Here is a 26,720-nt window from a genome sequence, read left to right on the forward strand (position 1 = left end):
GAGAATATGTCTGACTGAACGCAGCCATCTTTTTTATAACTGTTAACCACTCCTTCTCTGACACCCCTAGATGTCTGTGTTTTGGAGCTCTTCCCTCTAAGAACTCTTAGATGTATTTTACAGTCATGTCCCATTCACCTAACAAATCATAGCAGCACAGAATGTAGCAAAGAATCAGGGAGTTGGCAAAAAAGACCTAGTCGAAATCATACTGTATCCGAGAATTGGGTACTATGCCCTTTACCCTCCTGCCTTTTTCCACCAAGACGTCCAACTCTCAGTTTGTTCTGGTATATTTCTGTCTTTCTAAACTTTGTACATAAGAAAGGGCGAATCAGAAAACAGTAGTTTGGAATTCTTCTACAGAGATATAAACTGATGGTAGTACTTCACAGGTGATTGTCTCACAGTGAGGGAGAAGAGACAATATAAAAAAAGGGCCCAAGAATTATGGACATTCTAACTTAAAGCTTTGGGAGAGAGACCGTGCACATCTCAATAGACCCTGAAGTTACCAAAATATGATGTATTGGTATGAATGTAATCTCATTAGATCCTGGGTCAATAAAAGGTGATTTAAAGGAAGGAAATTGGTATTTTAAAAAGAACACTGTCTGGCATGATTATATTAATAAGAAACACAATTTTCTGAGGGCTTACTCTATACCAGAAGTGTATGCCACAAACATTGCCAGTGGTTTGCTCATAAATTTTAATCCTCACAGCACATAGATATTATCTTCATTTACAAATGAGCTGTGTAGAGAGGCTAGATAACTTATTTGCCTTGGGTTACACAGCTGTTAACTGGTAAAGGCAAGATTTTGCGTGTCATATTCCAAAGTCTGTGTCTTCTCATACTGCTATTAAAAGCCTTGCTTGTAGAAATAAGTTTAACTGAGAAATGATGTATAATATGACGTAACCCACAATTCCACATAGTTCAGGGAATTACTGTATTTTGTCTGGAGAATAATCAACATAAATTTAGAAGTCAGGAAAATCCGGTAGGTTTTTTATATAGTGTTATTTTTCCTAGAACAGAGACTTTTGGGTGACTAAGTACCACTTTATATTTTGTGTGATTTAAATAGTTTTCACAAATTGGTTTCTTAGAAAAAGTCTCAGGAAGCCTTTAATCAGGGCAAGTGAAATACCCCTATTCTCCATGAGACAATAAGCCTTAGGAACTTACTAAGGTTACACAGATGATAAATAATACAGTTCGGTCTAGAAACCAAGTTTTCAGATATTTAGGCTGTTTTTGTGACATCATGTTTTTACTTACTGTTGTTTTATTCCTAAGATACAAAAATTATGTAAATAATTGTTACATTTTAAACAGTTATTTATTGTTTGCAAAAGCTGTTTATTATTCAATTTTTTCTGTGTTCATTCCCCTATAAACAACAATGTGATTTAAACTAAGGGTTGGGATTTAGATTAAATGAAACATTTATGAGTAATAGCAGAGAAAACAGTTAAATAGTTGCTACTATCAGAAGGTCAGACTTTCCACAAGTTTGAGTCATTATTTGGCAATCAATCTAAACATTGTTCATCTTCAATTTATGCTAAAAATATATATAAGTAGTTTTTATGTTAAATGTGTTTGAGCTTTTTTAGGGGAAATACATTTATGGAAATATTAAGAAAAATCTATGATTAAAGAGCATAACTTGAATGAATTTTGTTGAGATTCTCTGTATAATTCCATGGAAGTGAAAATTGTATAGAAATTTTAGCTTTAAAATCTTCTGAGAAAAAGGGCTTGTGTACATACATTTTGTAGTGTTATGCAGGTCTGCATGAACGTGAGCTTAAATTTTATCTTCCTGAGAGATTAGCAGGAACGCCACACAGCTTACCCAACTGACTTGTTAAACACAGTATTGTCCCAAGCCATTGCAGTTAGTTATGTAGGCAGATATGTTGCCTGGGATTTGTTTTCAGTGAGTTAATGCTCTTCCCCTTACTTTAATGTGTTTTTGAATTGTTACCTAGTGTTGCATTGTGAATTTTGTTTTTAATTTTGGAATCTTAAAAGATATTTTTCTACACAATTCTTTGTTTTCACACTAACTGACAGCTGTTCCTTTTCTTTATCAGAAGTTTGTGTATAGTACTCTTGCTGGTTTATTCTGGCACACTATAAAGTTTATTCAAATAAGTTGGGTTTGTTCAGATCAAACATTCCTTTGCTCTTCAGTGTCCTTAGTTAGCTTTGGGGAAAATTAATCTGTGGGGTGGTGCTCGACACGCAGGATGCTCTGTAGTCGTTCGTCGCTTTGCCTCAAGGTCTTGAGTGTGAGTGAGTGTGCACAATTTCATAAATTACATCCTGTATCTTTACACATCTTTAGTTTGAAAACTCTTGCTAGTTTTTAAGTAAATCGTTCCAAGAATGAATCATCTATTCCTTCTGTGTCTTTCCTTAGTGAGGCTTTCCTTATGATACTTTTTCTTAGCGCTTATCAACTAACCACCACGCATTTTTGTTTTTTTCTGTTTATTTTCTGGCTCCATTAAATGGCAGGTGGAAGAAATACTATGACATCCTTATACTGAAGACTATGCATAGTTTCTCATGAAAAAATCAAGTGGATTCTCACTCAGAATCTGTTTCCTCACAATCTGTACATGCTCTGCAGATGTTCACTTAGCTACTTTCTGGTATATTCAAAGGAGGGAATTATGTAGCAGAAGTGGTAACACAGACAATAATAGGTAGATATACTTGGCAACAATAAGAAATAACTAGCCATAAAGAAGATGTCATGAAAAACTACAGAAAAATACAATTTTTAAAAAATCAGTATATAGTGAAGGAGCTACAGTAGGGTCTTTTGGAAACATTCGGAGGAGGAGTAGAACGTGTATCCACCCAATTTTGGACACTTCTTTATATAATACTTCATAAATGAAATATGCATTATGGGAAAAATATGATCAGTTTTAGTTTGTATATAGCCTTATTTCCCCCTCAGTCTGGTTTTCATAACATACAAAACTAAATATTGCAACTTAAGATATAAATAAGACCTCTCTACCCTCCTTGACTTCACGACTTTGCCTCGTGGATTTAAGATGTACTCGAAGCTCAGCCTTAATTTTAATGCTAGAAATCTATTGTATTTAGACTTTGCAGTTTAAAACGATGTTTACAAAGAGCGTAATTAAAATAGCTTTTTCTTTTAGTTTGGGTACTAAAAAATATTTTAATCCTTCCTTCTTCCCTCTCTCCTTTCCTGCGTCTTTCCTTTCCTTCTTCTAGGTTCGCATGGCTCTGAAAAAGGCCGAAAAAGAATTTGAACTGAGAAGCAGCTGGTCTGTTCCAGATGCACTGCAGAAATGGCTTCAGTTAACACATGAAGTTGAAGTGCAATACTACAATATTAAAAGACAAAACGCTGAAATGCAGCTAGCTATTGCTAAAGATGAGGTACTCTCTTGTATTTCAAAGTTTACTAAATATGTTTCTTAGGCTGCATTCTTAGAGGGATTACTCAACTGGGATACACAGATCTGAATAAAAGTTTTTTTATTGCAGATTCCTTTTTCAAACTGGAACTTATTGTGTAAATAGACTCTAGTAATCATAAGCTTTAAATTAAAATTACTGCATTTGGATACTTTTCGAAGTGACCTTAGTGATTTAAACATTCTTTTTTTTTTTTTTTTTATCATTATCATAAAAATTTTATACAGAGCTTTTTTCCTTTAGGTTGCTGCTTCATATCTGATTCAGGTTAGTAGTTACTGGAAATTAATTTTGACACTTACATTGTGTGGAATGAGAATAAGTGTTAATCTGAATTCTAGCAAAAGAATTTAAAAGCTTAGTTCACTCACTAGCACCATTATAGTAGGATATAGTTAATGTTTTTCTGTTACTTTTAGTACAAGATTCGGGTCTTCCTGAACCATAGAAATCAGAGAAAAATTCTCCAGAATCAAGTTTTGAATTACATCGATTGGCTTAGGAAAGCACATTTTCTCCCTCATCTGTTTTCTTTTTTGGAATGCAGGGATATCTTGGCTAGTAATTCTCTACTGGTTTTATGATTGTTAATATATTAAAAACCAAAATAAACTTTATTATTTTATATATATATAAATGTTTGTATTTTTTTCAAACCTAGCCTTATTTTATTCCTTTTCGGTTTCTAGGCAGAAAAAATTAAAAAGAAGAGAAGCACAGTCTTTGGGACTCTGCACGTTGCACACAGCTCCTCCCTAGATGAGGTAGACCACAAAATTCTGGAAGCAAAGTAAGAATGTTATTTTAGTTTTTATTTGCTTTATTGTTATTGTGTTGAAATGAATAATTTATAAACAATTTACATTTATCATTTAATTATATAATTACATAAATTACATTAGTTTTAAAAGTGAGTTATTTCTTCTTGAAATTAGTTAATTGCCACGGTCTGTTCATGTATTGCCTTCTTTCAGTGCCATATTAAAAGATCTTTTGATGCAGTAAGTAATTTCTTTATTGGCTTTTCCAGGAAAGCTCTCTCTGAGTTGACAACTTGTTTACGAGAACGACTTTTTCGCTGGCAACAAATTGAGAAGATCTGTGGCTTTCAGATAGCCCATAACTCAGGACTCCCCAGCCTGACCTCTTCCCTTTATTCTGATCACAGCTGGGTGGTGATGCCCAGAGTCTCCATTCCACCCTATCCAATTGCTGGAGGAGTTGATGACTTAGATGAAGACACACCCCCAATAGTGTCACAATTTCCTGGTAAGTGGTGAGTTCAACAAAAAGTGTTGATATAGGTTTTATAGTAATTTTCCCCTGTGTCCTTTTAGGAATCACGTACTTTGAAATCTATGAGAAAAAATTTGGGTTATCCTTCATTTTCTCTTTCTTTTTGTTAGTAATTTAAATATTTACTATTTGAGAAAACCATGTGAAACGCATATATAAATACTTTTTGTATATTTATATTATATATTTATACACACTTTGAGTGCTTTATAAATTTGATTATTAAATGTTTATTTGAGCAACTGTTTCATATAACATTATATTAAGTGTTGGATATAAGACTTTTTTTTTTTTAAAACAATGCTTGTAATTAAATCGAAATGAGGAGTCACATAAAAACATAATTGACGGTAAAGATAGCACATGATAAATGCCAAATCAGTATGGGAATGAAGTGCTGAGCTTTTGGGGAAAATATCCTTTCAAATGGCCGCTTAATGTATAGTAGAAATAAAAATTAGGGGAAGATCTTGGAAACAGGGATTTGAATCCTAGCTCTGCCACTAACTCACTCTAGGTATGTACTTGTATTATTTTGCTGGTTTTACTTCTCTGGTTTGATGGCAGACAGTTAATGCAAGGAGAGTGAGGAGGCACTCAACTCTTAAAGGAGACAAGAAGAGTGGACAGATTGTAAATACAGCAAAACTAGAAGTGTGTGACTGCATTCATTTCGCTTGCTCCATACTGCAAGGTCGTGATGGTTGCAAAGTTATGTCTAGATCTGGGCCAGCTCTGCAGTTTGAATATTGTCAGTTTGTATTTGTTTATTTGAATTATATGCCCTTAAGCTTGCCAGATGCAACACTGATTCATAAGTATATGCTTTTGTTTGAAAACTGTAGCTTTTAAAAGTTGAATTTCCTCCTTAAAATCCATGTTTAATATCTGAATTGTGCCTGAAGGTGCATTCTCTAGATTGACTAGTTTTTTTCTTTGCTTTTTAAAAACACTTTTTGGGGTGGGGGCAGAGGTATTGGATATCCATATGTCTGTTAAAAGGAACAATTGTACTAAATGTGAATAATTATTCTAGTTGTAAGTGATTGTGTCATATAGGCAAATTTAAACTTTTAAATAAGAAAAAAGTACGAGAGTTGGTTATAAATTTAATGTTTTAGAAATGCTGTGATCAGGTCGTGCACAGTGGCTCATGCCTGTAATCCCAGCACTTTTGGAGGCTGAGGAGTGCGGATCACTGGGTCAAGAGTTCAAGACCAGCTTGGCCAGCATGGTAAAACCCTGTCTCTACTAAAAATACAAAAATTAGCTGGGCGTGGTGGCGTGTGCCTGTAATCTCAGCTAGTCAGGAGGCTGACACAGGAGAATCGCTTGAACCCAGGAGGCAGAGGCTGCAGTGAACCAAGATTGTGCCACTGCACTCCATCCTGTGCGACAGAGCGAGACCCAGTCTCAAAAAGAAATGCGTGATCAAATTTATTATCTCTGAAAAATAACTCATGCCAAAGATTACAATTTGAGAGCTCTGCCTCCACCCAGTGGCACCACAGAGGTACTCCACTCTGCTAAGTTAGAAAAGCCTAATTTCTGGACCTGATAAATGGAAAACTCTCGGCAAAGGAAGTCTAGGAAAGGACGAAGGCTCTTCATTTCTATACCCTCCTGAGCAGTTAATTTTTTTTTTTTTTTTACCATGGATTTGTGTAAATTTTACAAGTTTGAAATGATGACAAGGAAACATGCCTGTAGTGTGTTAAGAACACAGTAAAAGATTGTAACAATATATATAGAATAATATTGTCTATGTTTAATTATATGGAAATATCAATGGTTAACTCTGTGTAGATAGGGGAATGGGTGATTGTTGTTTTCCTATTACTTTTTAAAATATCTTTTCCTATTACTTTTTAAATATCTGCTAAGTGCTTTCCTTGGTGAGAATGTGATAACAATTTATTTAAACTTTCTTATAAAGTCGTCCACACACACTTAAAATGACTGAAAATAATATACCCACCTACCAAAAAGATAAACAGATTTCAACATTTTTCTTTATCTTTTTCTCTGAAATAAACTATTACAAATACCACATTGCCTCCCTTTCCCCACTGTTTTGAAGTTGTGACTTATGCTAAAGCCTGTTGTACTTTCATTACATACATATATATCCATAACATTATATACAATTGTTGCGTGTTTAGAAATGTATATAAATGTTATCAAACTAGGTGTTATTTTACAACTTTTTTTGCTCAAAAGTTAACATTTCAAACATGTTTCATGTTTATGTATAGATGAATTAAAGTCACTGCTTAATGAGTTAACCATAACTTATATATTTAATTTTTGTATTTAAAAATCCATAGTTTGTCCGTTTTTCTACTGACATAGGTTCTTTCTACTTTCTTGACCCTTGCAAACAATGTGCAACAAGCATCTTTACCTGTATTTCCTTGTGCATAACTTTGAGAGTTTCTCTGTGTGGACACCTAGAAATGGACTCCTGGGTCATTGGGAAGGCACCTTTTACTAGTCATTGCCAAGTTGCTTTCAAAATGGTTTACACTGTTTTATAAGAGTGCCTGTGTGCCTGTATCCTCATCAGTGCTTGGAATAATCCGATTTTCTTGTTTTGCAACTCGAATGAGTATGAAATGATACCTCACAATTACTAAACTTTTTATTTCCTTGATGACTGTTGAGGTTGAGTGCCATTTCCTTTATTGGCATTTGTTGTTCAGATTTCTTCCTCTCTGAGTTGCTTGTTCTTGCTGTGGAGTCCCTGCAAGATTCCGTACTGATGTGGAAGTGTTTTTTTTTTTTTTTTTTTTTTCCTGGTTATTTGAGGGTTGCAAATATCTTCCAGACTTTGGCTTTTTTAATGGCAAATTGTGAATCTAATTTGTGCTTTTTATGTCTTTTTCAGAAGATGATAGATTGTTGTTTGCACTCCTTAGAGTTTTTAAGTTTTTCTTTAATCCATTAGTCCTGTAATCCACCTAGAAGTTATTTTTGTTCATAGTGTGAAGTTGGAATCTAAATATATCTCTTGAGGTATGGGTAAACAGTTGTCTCAGCTTCATTCCTGTTCTATCCTTGCTGACTTATAATACCACTTCCCTCCGTAGATACATAAGTGCTCCCAGCTCTCCCATTTTGTTTCACTGGCCTCGTTCTGCTTTAGTTTCTAGGGTTTTGTGAAAAGTATTAATATTTGATAAGACCAAGTCTTCCTTTATTATTCAAATTCAGAATTTCTACTCTTAACTAATCTTCTGAATTTTAAGATCAGCTTATGAAATTCCATGAAAGGCTCCATTGGGTTTAAAAAATTTTTTTTTGAATTTGTGAATTTGTATGCAGTGAATTATTAATAAATTCCATTTATCGAGATCTTTTATATCTTTAAATAAAATTGATAATTTTTTTTCTCTGTGCAGGTCTTGCTTTTTGTTAAAAAAAAGATTAATTTCTAGGTACCTTAATAAATTTTTGGTAGTTATATACATTACCTTTCTTATAAAACTGTACTTCAGATTGCTTGTTGCTGATGAGGAAATGCCATTGGATTTAGTATGCTGAATACAGAATACTAAATACAGAAACATATATTTAAGTATTTTATGGTAGTCTTGGCTTTTTCATGTTAATACTAGTAAGTTTTTCCTCTTTATTGCCCAAGCTAAGACCGCCAGTAAAACATTGAATGAAAGTGGTGACTGCTGGTAATAGGGATTGCCGTTTCTGACTTTGAAGGGAATGCTGCCAGAATTTCACCAGGAAGTATTTTTTTTTGTTTGTTTTTGGTAGATTACTTGTAAGTTAAGGAAAGTCATTTCTATTTCTGTTTTGCTAAGAATGTTTTTTTTTTGTTAATCAGTGGATATTAAATTTTACCAAATTATTTTTCTGCATAATTTTAGGTGATCATTCATTTTTTATTCTGCTGAGTTTTTATCTGTTTAAGTAAATCCTTTAAATGTCAGTGAAACTATGTTTGTCACAATGTGCTATTTTTAGAATGAGTTGGATTTGGTTTGTTATTTAGGACTTTTGCATCTGTAATCACACATTGGATTAGCCAGTAATTTTTCTTCCTGACACTGTCTTGGATTTTGGTATCAAGATTATATTAACATCATAAAATAAATCAAAGAGTAGTCCCCCTCTGCCCATATATGTGGTTTTGCTTTTCATGGTTTCTAGTTACTTGTGGTCAGCTGTGGTTTGAAAATGGTGAGTAGAATACAATAAGATATTTCGAGGTGGGGGTGTTTGGAAACCACATTTACTTAACTTTTATTACAGTATGTTATTATAATTGTTCTTTTTTATTATCAGTTATTGTTAATCTCTTGCTGTGCTTAATTTATAAACTAAACTCTATTATAGGTATGTATGCATAGTAAAAGCATAGTGTGTAGAGAGTTTGGGACTATCCATGGTTTCAGGCATCCACTGTGGTCTTAGAATGCATCTGCCAAGCATAAGGAGGAATACTATACTCCTTGTTCTTTCATTCCATTCTTTTCTGCTTTTAGAGAGAGGCAGCAATATAAAGTAGGGTTAAGATGTGGAATTCTGGAACAAGACTGCTTGGGTTTGATTCTTTACTTCACCTTGTAGTCATTGTATTACCTTTTACTCCGGGCACTGAGTGGGAGGCACTTTCCTGAGTTTCAGCTTCCTTTTCTGTAAAATGTAGCCTACCTTGTGGAGATATGTTAAAATTTAAATTAAGTAGTACCTGTAAGACACTTGGAACCAGCCCCTGGGCTACAATAATCAGTCAGTAAATTGTATGATTTTTATTCTATACTTTGAAATAGTATAAGGTATGGATTATTTGTTCTTTGAGGATTTTAAATACATTGCCTATGAATTGACCTTGATGTATATGTTTTGGCAAGGAACAGATTTTTAAACTGTAGTATTAATTTAATTAATGATTAAAAGTGTAGATTTGTGAAGTTACATGTTTCTAGAATATTTTGTTTTATCTGAATTTTAAAATTTATTGGCTTTTAGTTGTTTATACTATTTTATATGATTTTAAAAATCTCAGTTACATTTTAAAATTTTTTTGTTCCTAATAATTATCTATATCTTCTTTCGTCTCCTTTGTCAGGCTGGCAGTTGTCTGTTTTATTTCACTTTTGTCAAAAGCCTGTTTGTTTTGTTAATATTATCTGTTTATTTCTGCTCTTTTATTTACTTTCTTGGAGTTTACTTTTTTACTTGTTTGTTTTAATATTTATACACCTCCCACAGGAATCTTGAGTCTTTGTTTTCTCTCATATTATCTTAAGGCTATGAATTTTCTCTCTAAGAACCACCTTAGCCACCTCCACAAGTTTTGACATATTAATTTGATTATGATCATCAAATATTAAAAGGTTTTTAATTACTAATTTGTCACTTCCTTGAAATATGAATTACCTAGAAGCATATGTTTTAATTTCCAGATATGCATGTATGTTTTGTTTTTTTGTTGTCTGTTGGTTTTTAAAAACATCTCTGCCTATTGATTTCTACTTGTGTGTGGTTAGAGAAAAGGTCAGTATGACTTTTTTTTGTATTTCCTGATACTTGCTTTGTGACTTAGTATTTATTGGTCATATATTTTAATGGTTCTTTCTATATCGGGAAATTAGTTTTCTTTAATTGTTAGTTACAGGGTACTATACAGTCTGTTAAATCAGGTGTTATGATAAAAATCTTCTGTATACTTACACAGTTTTGTCTGTTCTTCTATCGGTTGCTCCCATGGTGGTCAGTTTCTCCTTACAATTCTGCCCATTTCTGTTTTATATAGTTTGTACTAAGTTATTTGGTGAATACAAGTTCAGGTATAATATCTTCTTTACAGATTAACTGTTCCTTTTATAGTTACGTGGACACTGCTTTATGGCTAATACTTTTTGCCTTTAAGTTTATACTACCTGATATTGAAATACCTATAATAGCTTTCTTTTGATTAATATTTGCCTAACGTATCTTTTTCACTTTCTTCTAAATTTTTCCATTATTAGACACTAGATATATCTCTACAAGAAATAGCAGTAACTGGTTTTATTTTGTATCCTATTTGAGAATATGTTGCTGGCTAAGGCAAATTTAATGCAAATATTATTTACTCTCCTTGCTGATCTGTTTGAATTTATCTCTGCAATCTTGTTTTGTGGTTTCTGTTTTACACACCTCTTCTTATCTTCTCTCATTCTCTTGGACAATTCAGCATCTTCAGAGGCTTTAATTTTAGCCACTGCTCTCCCATCTTAAATCATGTGTTAACGTTGTCTAGTATTTTGTTTTGTTTTGAAAGTCTCTCAAAACAGTCACTGTTTTTGTTGTTTCTTTCAGTCATAATTTACATATACTTATGTGTTTATTTCTCTGTTTATCATTGCATTTTGCTTGTTATTCATTTCTTTTTTTCTTTCTTAAAAATATGTTCTTCAGTAAAAAAAAAGCTACTTCAGTGAGCAATTGGGAATGATAAATTCTCTTAGTCTTTGCCTGAAAATATCTTTATTTTCAGTCTCACTTGAGAGTAATAATGTGTCTGGATATAAAATTCCAGATTAACAATTAGTTTTCAATAATTATTTCTCAGTTATTTTGAGGTTGTCATTGTTGCTGTTATGAAGTTTGTAGTCAGTCAGCTTGGTTCAGGTTCTTTTTAGTAGATAAGCTGCCATTTCTCCGATTGCTTGAAAAATGTTCTCATTGTCTTTGTTGTCATGTGGTTTCCCTGTAATATGATTGGGTGTGGATTTTAACCGGTTTTTTTGCTAATATTTGATGTGTTTCTTGAATCTGAAGGATGTGTCTTTTATCAGTTCTGGGAAAAAAACCATTAGCCATTATCTCTTTGAATATTATTTTTTCTTCTATTCATGCCTTCTGGAATATTAGTTATGTAGAAATATTAGGACTAGTATTAGTTTATTAGTTATATATTGCATCTTGTCGTCCACATTTCTTAACTTTTCTTTTTATAGTCTTTTTATCTATCTACACTGCCTTTAGAGACATCTCCTCAGATCTGCCTTCTAGCTTACTGATTATTTCTTCAGTTCTAGTTTTGTTTTAGCTCATCCTCTGAATGTTTAACTCTAATTATTGTTTTTCATTTCTATTAGTTCTCTTTGATTTTTCATCAAATCTATGTTTTAATGCTTTCTTTTCTCATATTTTCTATTTATTGTTATATAGTTTCATGATGTAAAAAGAATCCCTAGTTTTTAGTTTTCATTTGATCATCCTCATATTTGGTATTCTTGGTCAATTGTTACAGCAGTTTCCTGTGTTTGCATAGCAGATTGCTTTCTCTCTCCTGTTTTATAATTTCTTACATAGCTATTTTTAAGGAGTTGCCATTATTCCACCCTGGAGAAAACTGTGTAAGTAGTAAAGTGCCCCTCAAATGCCTTTCTTTGCTCCTGCAGTAGTTTCAACTTGGATATCACCAAGTTGGGACCAGTTTTTTATGTTAACTCTTTGGAATACAGTTTCATAGACCCTTTTGGTAGTATGAACTTGCACTCCAATCTCATATGAGATATAGGCCCAGAGTATTGAGTTTTTCACAGAAGCCCTTTTAAAATCCCTGTATTTAGAGATCTTGAAATAAAAGAAATTTGCTTGCTCATTAGTTAGAATTTTACCCTTTCACAGAGGAGTGTACCCCTTCTAGGTCCAGGCCTTTATCCAGAACACTGACTCATTATTCCAATACCTAACATAGGCCCAAAGCCTAATCTTATGTCCCCAAATTAAACCCCAAACCCATAGATTAATGAGACTGATAACCTCCCATAACAGTTGCATCATATTAGCATTTACTTTTAGTTTTTGTTTTGGCCTCTGAGAGTTTTCTGTTCTCCTTACAAACTCAGCTATGTGTTTAAAGCAATTGTTATATTTTATCCATTATATAAGAATGTTTGAGGGTATTTGAACTGTGTTGTTGGGTATTGGGAGATAATTGTCAGGTTACCTTTGACTGCTATGTTGTTAGAACCAGAAGTATATACATTGCTTATTTTTGGTTCTTGTTAGTAGGGGAATGCCTTATTGAAAACAAAATTTTGTCCTCTTCAACTAAGAAACATCACAAAATATAGTTTATAAATACAGGGTCATATTAAACTGCTCTGCTTCTATAGGTAATTATCAATATTAGAATGAAAAGTTATCCCAGAAATAGATTCCTATACAGTGACCTTTAATGTGTCATTTACCTACTGTGATAAATCACAGACATGAATGAATGTTTATCTGCATTAGGAATGATTAATGGCCTGGAAGTATTATAAGAGATTCATATTTGCTTTATGTAAAAGATAACTTGTTACAAGGCCAAAGTGCACTGCTTTTTAATCTTCCATAAAGTTTGTGATGTTGCAAATGTTTTCAGCCCTACATAGACTTCTTCAAGCAGCAACAAGGAAGAAGGACAACCCTCAACTCTTAAGTGTACATAACTCTTAACGGACAGATTTTTTAAGGCAAAAGAGATGGCAAAATATGTAAGAAGATATTTTTGGAAAAGATTGTCAAGTTGTAAACAACTTACAGATGTGACAAATTTACTGATTCTTATATTCTTTATTGCATTACTTAGAATTTTTCTTACATAAACGATTTCCTTTTTAAAACTTCCTTATGCAATATATATATATGTGTGTGTGTGTATATATGTGTGTGTGTGTGTGTGTATATATATATCTCTCTCTCTGTGGATAGTATTCATTTTTCCAAGCAGCGAATCCTGATTCCTTGCAGACCTGATTCCTCTCCCACCATACTTAGTTATGACTGAATCTTGCTGGTTTTACTGTATATTCCAAGTAATGAGTGATTACTCAGATGACTGCAGTATATGTCGAGAATTGTAGAATTTAATTATCTATGTGACATTGGACACTTTTTTTTTAGTATTTACAAGATGTATTTTCTTCTTTGGCAGAGAGAAAACATCCGACTAAAGATTTACAGGAGCCCTATAGTTCTCTAATCTATGAATCCTTTAAATAAGTGAGAGAAAATTCTGTTTGCCAGCTAAATTACAAATATTTCCATATTATATTTATTTGTGTTTGGAAAAAGCCTTTTAATTATACTTTATTTTACTTTTACTTTATTTTTCTTTGTTTCAATTCATCACGTTATTTCCATGGCTTTTTCTGTTTGTATCATTCGTTGATTTACTGAGCAGATACTTACTGAGCATCTACTTTTTACCCAGCACTATGATAGACTGGTGTTGTGATGCAAAGTTGAACATGATACACAGTGATTGCTTTTATGGAACTTAGAGTCTAGTGGAGCGGTGCATTGAGATAAATTATGCAATAGGGAAATATACTTTGGTATTGCTGAGCAGACACAAGGGAAAACACTGACCTCAAACTTGGAGGGATTGGGAACCTTCCTGGAGGAAATGCCACTTAAGCAAGACCTGAAATTGTAGGTCAAGGGAGAGTTGGGGAAAGGAGGCGTGGAGGTGAGAGAGAATGTGATACTTCTGAGGAGCTGGGAGAGATATACTGCTTCTAATATTCCTGTAACAGAACAGAGGGACACGAGCTCTAAAACAGAGGCTGGGTAAGGAGGGCAGTCTGGTCCGTGGTAAGGGGTTTCACTTTAAGAGTTTTAAGCAATACACTTTCATTTTCCTTTTCCATTTTAGAGTGAACTTGCAGGTGCAGTTTGGAGAATAAATTGGAGGGGGGAAATCAGGATTTTATAATACAATATGGGTACAGTAGTCCAATATAATCCATCAGCAGTGAGGGTGTAGGAGAGCAGACAGATTTGAAAGATATTAGAGAGGTAAAAACCCTGTGGTTAACTAGAGGTGGATTATGGTGGAGGAAGAAGAGTCAAGAATATCTGTGTTGACAATTCTGATGACTGAGTAGGTGGTGATGTTATTTACTGAGCTAAGGAACACAGAAGGAGGAGTGAGTTTGGGAAGGAAAATGTTGAATTCAGTTTGGGCATGTGTGGCACATTCATGTGTCCATTGGGCGGTTGGATATAAGGGTTCAGGAGAAAGATTAAACCTGGAGTTACAGATTTGGGCTTTTGTAGACCACAAATGATCATTGAAGTCACGAGAGTAGATGAACTTACTCCAGAAGATTAAGTGGAATGAGAATAGAACAAGGCTTAGAGTAGAACTTTGAAGAAGACCAGCAGTCAAGGGATGGGTGAAAGAGGAGATGAGAATATGCTCGGAGAAGACAAGCAAAGGGCACAGTAATAATCACTGTTAGATGCTGATCAGATGTCAAGGAAGGATTGAAGTACTAATTGAATTTAGCAACCTTGAGGTAGATCATGATCTGGTTGAGAATGGTTTCAGTGAAATTGTGAATGTGTAAGTAAGCACCGTACAGTTTCTTTGGTGAATGAGTGAAGATGAAATAGTAGAGACAGTAACATAGACAATTCTTCATAAACAGGAACAGAGATATGTCAGCTGAAAACCAGTCTGGGGTAGAGGGGTTTTTTGTTGCTGTTATTGTCATTTGCTCATTCTTTACGTTTGTCTTTTCAGAATTTGCTTTTAAATGCTGTGGGAGGGGGAAAGGCAGACAATGACAAGGCGAGAGAAAGAATAACCAGTAGAGTAAGGTCCTTGAGCATGGGTTGACAGTAGGATACATAAGTGGAGGGAACACACTATGAAATGGAAAGGTGGACCATGGTCAGAATCTAAATGTCTAATGTCTTTTTGTTGTTGTTTGTTTGTTTGTTTGTTTGTTTGTTTTGGTAGAGACAGGATCTCGCTATGTTGCCCAGGCTGGTTTCAAACTCCTGGCTTCAAGTGATTCTCCCTGCTTGGCCTTCACAGGTGTTGAGATTACAGGTGTGAACCACCATGCCCAGTCTGACTTATATTCAAAGATAGCACAGTTCTGAATGATGGTGGGACAAGGCATGAGAGTGTGTGGTGGTGCAGAAGTGAAGGTCAGGGGAGAAGAGGTGAAACCTTGATTGGTCAGGGTGTTGGCTAGATCTTACAAGTGAAGTTGCCCGCGTTGATGATGGGTTGTAAGGACCGGTAAGACAGAGACCGTCCAGGAAGTGACTAGTGAAATGAAGGTGGAAGATGCAGTCATGTCCCTTAATAGTGTTCGCTTCAGCACGAATGCATTTGTATAAAAGGATGCAGAAGTAAGGGTATGCAGACAGTACTAGGGAGCAAAGCCACCCACCTTTTGTCCTGATGCTATAGCATCTGAACCATGCAGGAGCGAACAGCTTCAGCTTGAGAAGGTTGTTATTAGGTGAACTATGTTCGTTCAGTTAAGAGTAAGAAATGGAATGCCCATTTAGTGAGGACATTGAAGATGCAGGGGAAGTTTGTTTATCCACCTGCATGAGTCTCGACTGAGACTGGTAGCGGAAACAGTTGGATCTAAGATTTCTGTTTAGTTCCACAGTAGTGGGTATTCAAGAAACAAGTTTTGGTCTGAGCTCTGCCTCACCAGCTGTGAGACTGTGCATACAGTAGTTAAGTGATTTCCTTGACTTAAAACTGATTGAGGTTCAAAGAACTTGTGATATTTCAAGAGATATCCATTGGTAAAAGTCCACTTTACTTTATTCTGTTGTCCTGTCTTTGTGTTAAAAATTTGTGATACAATACAGGTTTTTAAATTTAAAGATTTGTTGTCTTAGGTAAATTTTTAAGCCTTTTTGGTTAGTACATTTAGATTTTCTCTTAAAGCCTCATGTTTATGTTCACTTCTGTTTGTTTTTTAGACCTGTTTTTTTTGTTTGTTTCTATTCTTAACTTTCTGAGTGTAGGTGGTAGAGAATGGTAATAACTGTACAGTAACTTTCAATAAAGGGAGATGAAATAGTGACATATTAGTGACATCAGTTCTCTTGTGTGTATGTATTTGTGGTGACTGTAAAGGGGACCCTGGACTTCATGAGCATCTTTCTTTCTTGGTGTTTTTCAGGGACCATGGCTAAACCTCCAGGATCATTAGCCAGAAGCAGCAGCCTGTGCCGCTCGCGCCGCAGCATCGTGCCGTCCTCGCCTCAGCCTCAGCGAGCTCAGCTTGCTCCACACGCCCCCCACCCGTCACAGCCCCGGCACCCTCACCACCCCCAGCTCACGCCGCACTCCCTGCCTTCCCCTGATCCAGATATCCTCTCAGTGTCAAGTTGCCCTGCGCTTTATCGAAATGAAGAGGAGGAAGAGGCCATTTACTTCTCTGCTGAAAAGCAATGGTATTGGCAGTGAATAATCTACAGGGCATGTTGGGGCTGGGTTGGGGGTAAGGTGTGAGGAGGGGTCAGGAGGAGTGGTGCATTGTTTCCGTTTTCTGTTGCTGCATATCAAGGTACCATAGACTTTGCAGCCTCAGACATCACCCATGTTTTAGCTCTTAGTTCTGTACCTCAGAATTCCAAGCCTGGTGTGACTGGGGGTTTTGCTCAGGGCCTTAGAAGGGTAAAATCACGGTGTTGGCCAGGGTGCATTCTCATCTGGAGCTTGCAGTTCTCAAAGCTCATGTGATTGTGGTGAACTTCATTTCCTGTGGCTCCAGGACGGAGGTCCCCGTGTCTGTGCTTTCTGTCAGCCGCATGGCGGCTGCTCTCAGTTCCTGGAGGCTGTCCACTGTTCCTTGCCACAGGATCTCCATCTTCAAAGCCAGCAACAGAGAATTTCCCTGCTGTAGATTCCTCCTTTGCTTTGAGTCTCCAACTTCTGTCTCTCTGATCTCTAGACTAAAATTTCAGAGGCTCACCTGGATAATAATCTCCCTATATTAAGATCAACTAGTTTGGAGCCTTAATTTTGTCTTCAGAATCCCTTTACAGCCGCATCTATATTTATGTTTGATTGGAAAACTTGAAGAAGGTGGGTGTACACCAGAGGCTGGGAATTTGGGAGCCGCCTTAGAATTCTGCCTGCCACAGACATGTAGGTAGATATTTTGAGATGTAACTGCTTAGAGGTCACTGGACACAGTTGACTCAGATCTCAGAGCATAAATTTGTCATGAGAACAATTTTATGTGTAAAATAGAAAAGCATGAGCTTAAATATACTTGAACACAAAGAAATATCAAATATGACTGACTTAAAAATATTTATTGTCACTTAATGATGTATTCTGTTATGTGCTGGTGCTTGCTAACACATAAGCAGTATCATATGCCAAAGGTTTAAGAAAATGTCAGGAACTTAAAGGAGAAAAGTAAATTAATAACAAAATGGGCGTAGCAGCAGTGTATTTCAGTCCAACTTAATGACATCAATGCTCCATGAAACTGTTAATTTGAGGATCTCTGTTCTTGAACTGCATTCCTCTTTAAAAGCAGTATGGTATTGAGTGTTATTTTCAGGTATTGACACTTAGTAGCTATGTGGCCCCAAAGGCTTTACCCTCTTCTTTGACAAGTGAAAGGGAGTGGTCTACACTCTTTATCGTGTGACTCTAGGCGACATTATCATCAAATAATAATTTTTCATTCCTAACTATCTAGTAGTAAAAGAAATGTTATGATTTGCAAGTGATCAGTGCAGCATATTCCTAAGGAGATAATGCAGGTTTTGTACCCTCATTGCAGTTGGAGAATCTGATGCAGCTTTACTTGGTTAACACTTTATGACTAGCTTTTCATCTGTCTTTGCAGTATGAACGTAGTCACCAGCAAGATGACTTACTGACAGAACTGATCTTGTGTGGTTTCTGGAAATCAGAAGGAAAACTCGAGAGCTGCACTGTCTCATCAAACTTTCTGCATTGATGAAGCGTTCAGTTCTCATTTCAACAGCAATGTCAAAATTTCATAGCTAGCTCTCATAAATAAGAGAAGAATTTGAATTTGGAAAACTTTTCTTCCTTTTCATTTTCAGTCTCTCCTCTATTGAACCACCAGAATTCTTACAAAATAATAATGTTAAATATTTACTGATTTTTTAATGTTCTATGCCTTATGCACATATATGCTCATTTAAACCTCACTTCAAGTTTTCTTATACAAGTATAGTGTGAATTCAACTCCATGTCACTCTGGGGAAAAAAGAAATAGAAAAAATGGCATAAGTGGTACACATAGTTAAGTTCAACATTTCAAAGAATATGTACTCTGCAAGAAAATAAAATTTGAAGTTGTATTAAATCTTATTATCCAAGTCAGATTAGTTATGCAGAAGCAGCAACACTTTGGATTCTTGTCATTACAGAATTCAAATGTTAGAACTAGAAGGTAACATTAGTGATTAATCAAATTTTCCTACTTTAACAGATAGGAAAATTGAGACCTCAAGAAACCAAGTGATTTGCTGAGGCTTTTACAACTGATTAATGGTAGGACCAGCTTAGGAACCCAAGTCTCCTGACTTAAATCAGTATTCTTTTCACACATTGTTCAGAGTTTAGAGGCTAGTTTTTAAAATATTTTTAGCCTAGCTTAGAATTTCACACACAAAGCAGCCAAGCCACATAACAGAAAAGAAAATAAATTCGTAAAATTGTAACTAAATCAGCTTCTGCTCTTTGGAAGCTGAACAGCTCCAGGGAACATGATATATTCTGCTCAATTAATTGACAGCCATTCCAAAAAAAAGCTTTGCAGAAATGCCTCTACCAATGATTGATTTCTGAGTCTGATCATTTCCTCATACCTGAACTGCTGCTTACTTTCTGTTAGCACTACCCATTATCGAATTGTAAAAGCATTTGAGAATGATGCAGCACACGCAGGTGTATTATATGAAACCATTAGTTAGGTCTTTAGGGGGTTTTGTACCTTTTGAGAGCTTATAGTGTAGTAAAGACAATCTTCATAGACATGTGTGAGTGAAGTACATAGAAATGACTGAGCAATCTTAGTCTGTATCTAAAATGTGGTATTAACATAGAATATTCATCAAAAGTGAGTGCCAGACCTCCAGTAAATGTGTACATCAATAACATGAAAATGATAGTACTCATAGGCCATCTAAGGTAAGAGATCATTCAGTTTATTCATTTCCTAAATACGAATTTAGTCCTTGCTATCAGAGGTGCCTTTGCCAATAGCATGAGCTGCCAAGACAAGTGAGACAAGGCCCTAGCCTGGTTCCAGCTGCTGGGTTATAATCGTGTGTTCTCTTGCCTTTCTGTTCTGTCTTCAGCTCTGTTCCCTTCTCACACCGTATTTCTTTTGCCACTTTTTACCTTGACTCTCCCTTTCATTTCTTAATCATTTCCTTTCATGGAGTGAACAGTATTCACCCTGGGCTCCGTACATGCAAAAGTGAATGAGACTAAGTAGTAAAGCTCTCAAAAAAGAAAAAAAAAAAAGTGAGTGAGATGTGATCCCTGTTCTTTAATATCTCATTCTGTTCATTGATTCATTCACCCACCCTTCCATTCATTTGTCCAACACATATTTATGAGGTACCCACCGTGAGCTTGCCATTCTTCTAGTGCAGAGAAGTTAATAAGGCTCCTTGTCCTTATTTATTTCCTTTTATCTGGGGATACTGCCTATAGACAAGTTAATATAAAATATCATTTTAGGTTTTGGTAAGTTTTGGGGTTGCAAACAAAGACAGGTAAAACAAAAGAGAATGCTGTTCCAGATAAGGTGGTTAGGGGAGGCAGGAGTAACCTGCATACCCTGGACAAGTAAGCCATGTGGAGATGGAGAGTAGATAACGCCAAGCAGAGGGAACAGCAAGTGCAGGGCCCTGAGGAGTCTTGAGGTTGGCATGTTACAGGAACACGAGGGAGTGTACAGTTGGAGATAGCCAGGGACCACATGTACAAGCCTGGCCGCTTTGACTAGGGCTTTGGATCTTACTCTGAGTATGAGAGAAAACACTGGGAAGTTTCAAGTAAGTGAATGATATATTTTGCTCGAGTTTTAAAAATAATCACTTCAATGGCTGTGTGGAGAAATAACTGGGAGGGAAGAGCGAGAATGAAAGCAGGGAGACCAGTTAGGAAGCCGTTGCAATCATTTAGGTGAGTTCCTGGCTGTTTCAGAGGAAGAATGGGAGCAGGGGGCGTAATAAGGAATGGTGGATTTGAGAGAGATTTGAAGGAATGGGTGATGGCATTTACTATATGTTGGTTGTGGGGTTACAAAATTTATATTTCCACTGTGGAGAAAAGGAGGAAAACATTGAAGAGTAAGAATGCTGTGAGAATTCAGTGAATGTCTGTTTTTTTTTTCTAAATAGCATCATATGTTTGCCCCCTCCTCCACTGCCATACTCTGATGCACCTCGATTCCCTGCCCCCTTTTAAATTTGGTAGAACTTATATTTTAGTATAATTCCTTTCATGTATATTCCTTCCTTCCTAACAAAGCTATAGCTCATCAAGTTAATGAAAAGGGAGAGGCAGTGACTAAAATTCATCTTTTAAAATAGTGTCAACTCCGATTTAGAAAGAAACATAGTATTGAAATAAAACATAAAAGTAGCTGAGATGATAGCTGAATCACCTGTAAAATTTAACATTTTAATTTATTTGACAAAAAGAAGGTATAACTTATATTGTCTGTAGTTTGTAAGATTTCATTATTATGGTTTATGTTAAAAATCCAACATTGAGTTTTGAGAAGCCATATTATTTAAAGAAGTAATGTTCTCATTTTGCTAAAATGTATATAGAATCGTATCATTTCCCTCTTTTAAATTTCAATAAGCAACGAAAGTTGTTTTAGTTAGAATGTCTGCTAGTACTCTTAAGAACATACTGATTTAAAATTTGTACCTTTGTTTGTGTTTCATTCAGGGAAGTGCCAGACACAGCTTCAGAATGTGACTCCTTAAATTCTTCCATTGGAAGGAAACAGTCTCCTCCTTTAAGCCTCGAGATATACCAAACATTATCTCCTCGAAAGATATCAAGAGATGAGGTGTCCCTAGAGGACTCCTCCCGAGGGGATTCGCCTGTAACTGCGGATGTGTCTTGGGGTTCTCCCGACTCTGTAGGTCTGACAGAAACTAAGAGTATGATCTTCAGTCCTGCAAGCAAAGTGTACAATGGAATTTTGGAGAAATCCTGTAGCATGAACCAGCTTTCCAGTGGCATCCCGGTGCCTAAACCTCGCCACACATCGTGTTCCTCAGCTGGCAATGACAGTAAACCAGTTCAGGAAGCCCCAAGTGTTGCCAGAATAAGCAGCATCCCACATGACCTTTGTCATAATGGAGAGAAAAGCAAAAAGTCATCAAAAATCAAAAGCCTTTTTAAGAAGAAATCTAAGTGAACTGGCTGACTTGATGGAATCCCATTCAAATGGCATCTGTAAACTATTATTCCCCGCCCTCCACTCCCCACTTTTTTTTGGGTTTCTTTTAATTTTAGGAATGTAACTCCATCGGGGCTTTCCAGGCCAGATGCCAGAGTGGAACATCCAGGAGGGCGACTGTCTACTGTCTGCTTATTTAAGTGACTATATATAATCAATTCATCAAGCCAGTTATTACCGAAAAATCATTGAAATGAGACAGTTTACAGTCATTTCTGCCTATTTATTTCTGCTTTGTTATTAGTGATGTATATACAACATTTTGTTGAAAGCCACTATGGACTTACAAGCTTTAATGGACTCGTAAGCCAGCATGGGCTTGCAAAAATTTCTTGTTTACCAGAGCATCTTCTTATCTTTCCACAGAGCTATTTACATCCTGGACTAAATAACTTATAAGAAGTAAAACTAATTGCACTACTGTTTTCCAGACTGGAAAAAAAAAAAAATCTCTGCGAGTGAAACTGTGTAGAGTTTATAAAATGACTATGGATAGGGGACTGTTTTCACTTTTAGATCAAAATGGGTTTTTAAGTAGAACCTAGGGTTTCTAATTGACTTGATTTCTGGAAATGAAAACCCACGCTTTTACTATGGGAAGCTTCTTTAACTGCTTTTACTATTGTGAAGTTTGAAGTCCCGCTGTAAAGATCATGTTTTGTTTTCCCCAGGGCTTTCACTGTGATTTACTGCATTGCAGGCTGTATGATAAAATATACATAATTTAAAGAGAGAAGGCTCTTGATTCCTTATGCAAGTGGAAGAGTTGAAACTTGATTGAAGGACTTAAAACATTCATAACCTTAAGCCGAGGTGGGGGGATATGGGGATTCAGGCAATTGTTTACACACTTTGAATAACCGCAAAGGATTTATGGTTTGTGAAAAATGTGTACTGTGGAAAAGATAATAAATTGGAGACATTATTGTGTGGGATTGTCCTGATTTTTGTTGATAACACTCCACAAAAAACACTATGTTTTCTGGAGAGCTGTGTAAGCTGTCTTGTTGCTTAATTGCAATATAAGAAATAGTGATGTTTTGGACGTAAGTTGTCAACAAATTTCTATTTTATATTGTTTGTCCTATTTTTATGTAGTTTGAAATGTATAAATGTTCTAATATCAAGATTAACAAATATAAATTTATGGTGCATTTAGATTGTGTTGTATTAATTTATAAAGTATGGTGTTCATTAAACTGGTGGGTTGTGTAAGGGTAGCTTTTATTGTTAAAAAGACAGTAGAGAGTTAAGTTCCATATAGCAACAAAGTATGTTAACATCTAGAGAGTTGCGCTTATACCACTTGAAAAATATGCAATCATAAATGATTTGATTACTGCAATGCAGATGGATGTTTGGATGAACAACTGATACATTTTAGTTAGAATACTTTTTCAGCATTATGGCTAAAATGTATGTCTAACCCAGTGCTATTTAGGTGAAAATCCTAATTGATAAACAAGAGGTTTCTTTTGAGATTTGCTTCAAAGAAATGCTTTAGTAAGAATATGAACAATTTCCTGATGTCTCCTGTAAATTGTGATTGTTTATTCTCTTTATTACTATTGTTAAAAACTTGACTGGTGTTTGTGTTGGCTGATATTTATATACTTAATAGATTGAGTTCTGTAAGGGCAAAAACGGATTGAAATGAACATAGTGTTTTGCACTAATGATAAGGTAAGATAACCTGAGAGGTAGGGTTGAGGAACACAGGGTGGAAAGCTGTTGAGGAGGGGGAAAGCGCATAAAGAACAGAAAAGGGTTCTGGAGTGTTTACTCAGAGTGAAGGGAAAACCTTAACCTTCTTTTTCTTATAACCAGACAGGAGGCGTTCTTCCCTTTGAAAATTGCAAAAGGAATGAGAACCTTGCAGTTGGATGAATAGAAAAGGGAAAAGTTGCCAGAGCACGGAGTGAAGATGGGAGGAGCTGCCAGCAAGGCCCACTGCTGCTCCTGGCTTAGAAGGGAGCTCTGGAGCAGAACCAGCTGGGGGCCGGCACTGCTGCTTAGAGTGGAGGAGGCTGGCCGAAGGGACTGTGGGTCGTTTTTAGTCAGGGAGCGCGTGCATTGTTTGTGCTCAATTTCAGACATTCATTTATAAACAAATTCAACCAAGGGATATTTACTGCTTTATGTTGCTTGTGATCATTATTTTGCATTAATGGAGTATACACATTTGTAAATTCAACAGGAAATAATTGAGTTTTGGAAAGCTACAGTAATTTCTGTGTTACATCATTTATATGTGAAAAGTTGGGCATTTCTATAAGTTTTTAAAATTATCCATTTGTTACTTTAACATTTTAAAATTACGGTGTTTTCCTGATTTTAAAAGTAATATTTTCCTTACTGTAAAAAAAAAAAAAAGTCGATGATAGAAAAGTATAAAGAAGAAAATAGCAAGCAGGTCAAATACTGCTACCCCAAATAATCACTTTTAATATTTTAGTATGCTTTCTGCTAGATCTTTTTCTACATATTGATGTATATTTTACATAATTGAAATCATACTATATATTCAATTTTATATCATGCCTTTTCACTTAATATAAGCATTATCCCAACATCATTAAAAAACTCTTCATGAGCAACATTTTAATGACTGTATACTAATATGCTATTGTATGGATTTACCATAATCTTTTGAAGTATTCTGTCATTAAACATTTGGCTGTTTCTAAATTTCTGATATGTGGAGTAAGAGCATTTCACATTTATTGAGCACTCTGTATGCCAGGCACTGTTCTACACTTTTATATTATCATTTAATCTTTACACCAACTCTGTCAAGTAGGTTCTTTTATTATTATTACCATTTTACTGATGAAACTAAGCCCAAAAAGTCAACTTGCTGATGGTCATATAGCTAGTGATAGAGCCATGTTCTTAATTTCTAAGTCATACTGCGTAAAGTCTAATCAACACTTTGGTTTCCTAGGGCATATGATTTTAGAAGTTTACAGAAAAATATAAGATTTTTAGCTTAAATTTTAATATATATGTACATAGGTATGTATATATACACACACATGTAGTCTCACATGCCTTGGACATAGCTGGTTTTAAGGTTTCTTCATATAACCATGTTGATAACCACCCTCCATTCAATGTTTGAATGTGTATGAGTGCCCTTTGACTTCACACTACCTTTTCTCAATTACCATTATGGTTAAAACTTTGTTAATTTAATAGGCAAATAATGTCCAATAAGATTGGAAAGTTTTTTCATATTTTCTTAGCCTTGTGTATTTTTTATTTTAGTGAATTGTTTTTGTGCCCATTAAGTTCTTGGGGTCCTACTGTTTTTCTAAATCTTTTGCACAGTTAGCTAGTCTTTCAAATGTAGCTATTCTTATATTCTTCATTTGCTAACTAATCAGTGATTTCAAAAAATGATACATGTATTTTTCTTACCGATTTTAGAAGTAAATGAAAACCTAGATTTAAGTTTTAGTCTTATTGATCTCCTGATTTGGGGTCTTGAATGGGAGAGTTTCACCTTGTTGATATGGTCAAGGTGGGTTTTCCCCAAAAAATTACAGGCAAGAGACAATATGGGATCTGCTTAACTCATTCAACAAATGTTTAATAGCCTACCACATGCCAAGCACCATGATCAACTCTGAAGGTATAAAGACTAAGGTGGCAGGTGCCTTCTTTAAAGGAACTTGGCATCTAGTGGAGGAGACAGATCAGTCAGAACTCCTTGTAATGAGTGGGGTGATAGAAATGAAAAGTGAATATTGGGAAGGTGGGACCCAGTGGGGAGAGGGATTGTATAGTTCAAAAGTATCTATTAAATCAAGGATAATTTAATGGTGCTGCTTTGTCGAGGACATGGAGAGACTGGCTGTGACAGAGACATACAGGACCAAGGGCAAGTTGGTTTTAGGGTTTCTACTCACTAGTGGTCTGGTTCTGGCAAATGAGCTTGCAGTTACTGAGCTCCAGGGAAACACCTGCTGCTAGCTGTGGGGGTGCTTATTTTGGAGCAAAGTGTTTGCCAGAAACACCGCATTTGAGCAATCATGTAAACCCAGATAATACTGATTAAAGAGAGTTCCCTCCCCACATTCCCAGCTCTCAAACAGGGTAGACTTTGTTGAAAGACACTGCCCTTCAGATTTGTCAGGGTAGCCCTGATGCTATCTTTACTCAGCTGATGTCAAGTGAGCTTCGGGCCAAGTTTCAGGATTTGACCTCAGTCCCGTGATTGGGCTTTTCTGGGTATCTGCAAAGTCTGAAGTGGCTCTCAAAGGGTCTTCTCTAGGGCAGTAGGCCTAGATAGGAGATCATGGAGAAGCCTCAGTCCACATCTTGATTTCCTGTTAGTATGATGGGATTGAGACAGATGCCTCACAGTCTTTCATGAGTTGCAGCATTTTGATGGCCAGAGTCTCCAGCATCCAGGTGATTCAGTTTTTACTGGATATGTTGCAGTGTCTTCATTAACCTCCAAAAGTGACGGAGAGCAGTGAGCTGAAGGGAAGGAGTGCAGTTCACCTCCTCCTGGTGAGAGCTGCTCTGCCCCAGGAAGTCACAGTGGCTCAGCCATTCTCAATCGCCAGTCCCTGAAGCAACAGCCAAGCATCCGCTTCCCACATGGTGCTGTTTTGCCCTGCCAGGTTCTAGTTCCCTGTGAAAGTGGGACTCAGAAATCTTATGTGGATCAAAATACTTCATCTCGT

The 26,720-nt window shown here is 35.8% G+C and overlaps 1 protein-coding gene across 1 annotated transcript in view; it reads left to right on the plus strand.

Moving 5' to 3' along the window:
- STIM2 (stromal interaction molecule 2) overlaps positions 1–24,385 on the plus strand; it is a 166,565-nt gene extending 142,180 nt beyond the window's left edge. The window contains 5 exon segments of the mRNA NM_001435938.1: positions 3,275–3,442; positions 4,171–4,271; positions 4,512–4,750; positions 16,723–16,996; positions 21,507–24,385. Of these exon segments, the coding sequence (NP_001422867.1) occupies positions 3,275–3,442; positions 4,171–4,271; positions 4,512–4,750; positions 16,723–16,996; positions 21,507–21,984 (1,260 nt within the window). The 3' untranslated portion in view covers positions 21,985–24,385.
- The last annotated feature ends 2,335 nt before the right edge of the window (positions 24,386–26,720 follow it).

The sequence above is a fragment of the Macaca mulatta genome, chromosome 5 (genome assembly GCF_049350105.2).
Source record: "Macaca mulatta isolate MMU2019108-1 chromosome 5, T2T-MMU8v2.0, whole genome shotgun sequence".
In the NCBI taxonomy this organism is placed as follows: Eukaryota; Metazoa; Chordata; class Mammalia; order Primates; family Cercopithecidae; genus Macaca; species Macaca mulatta.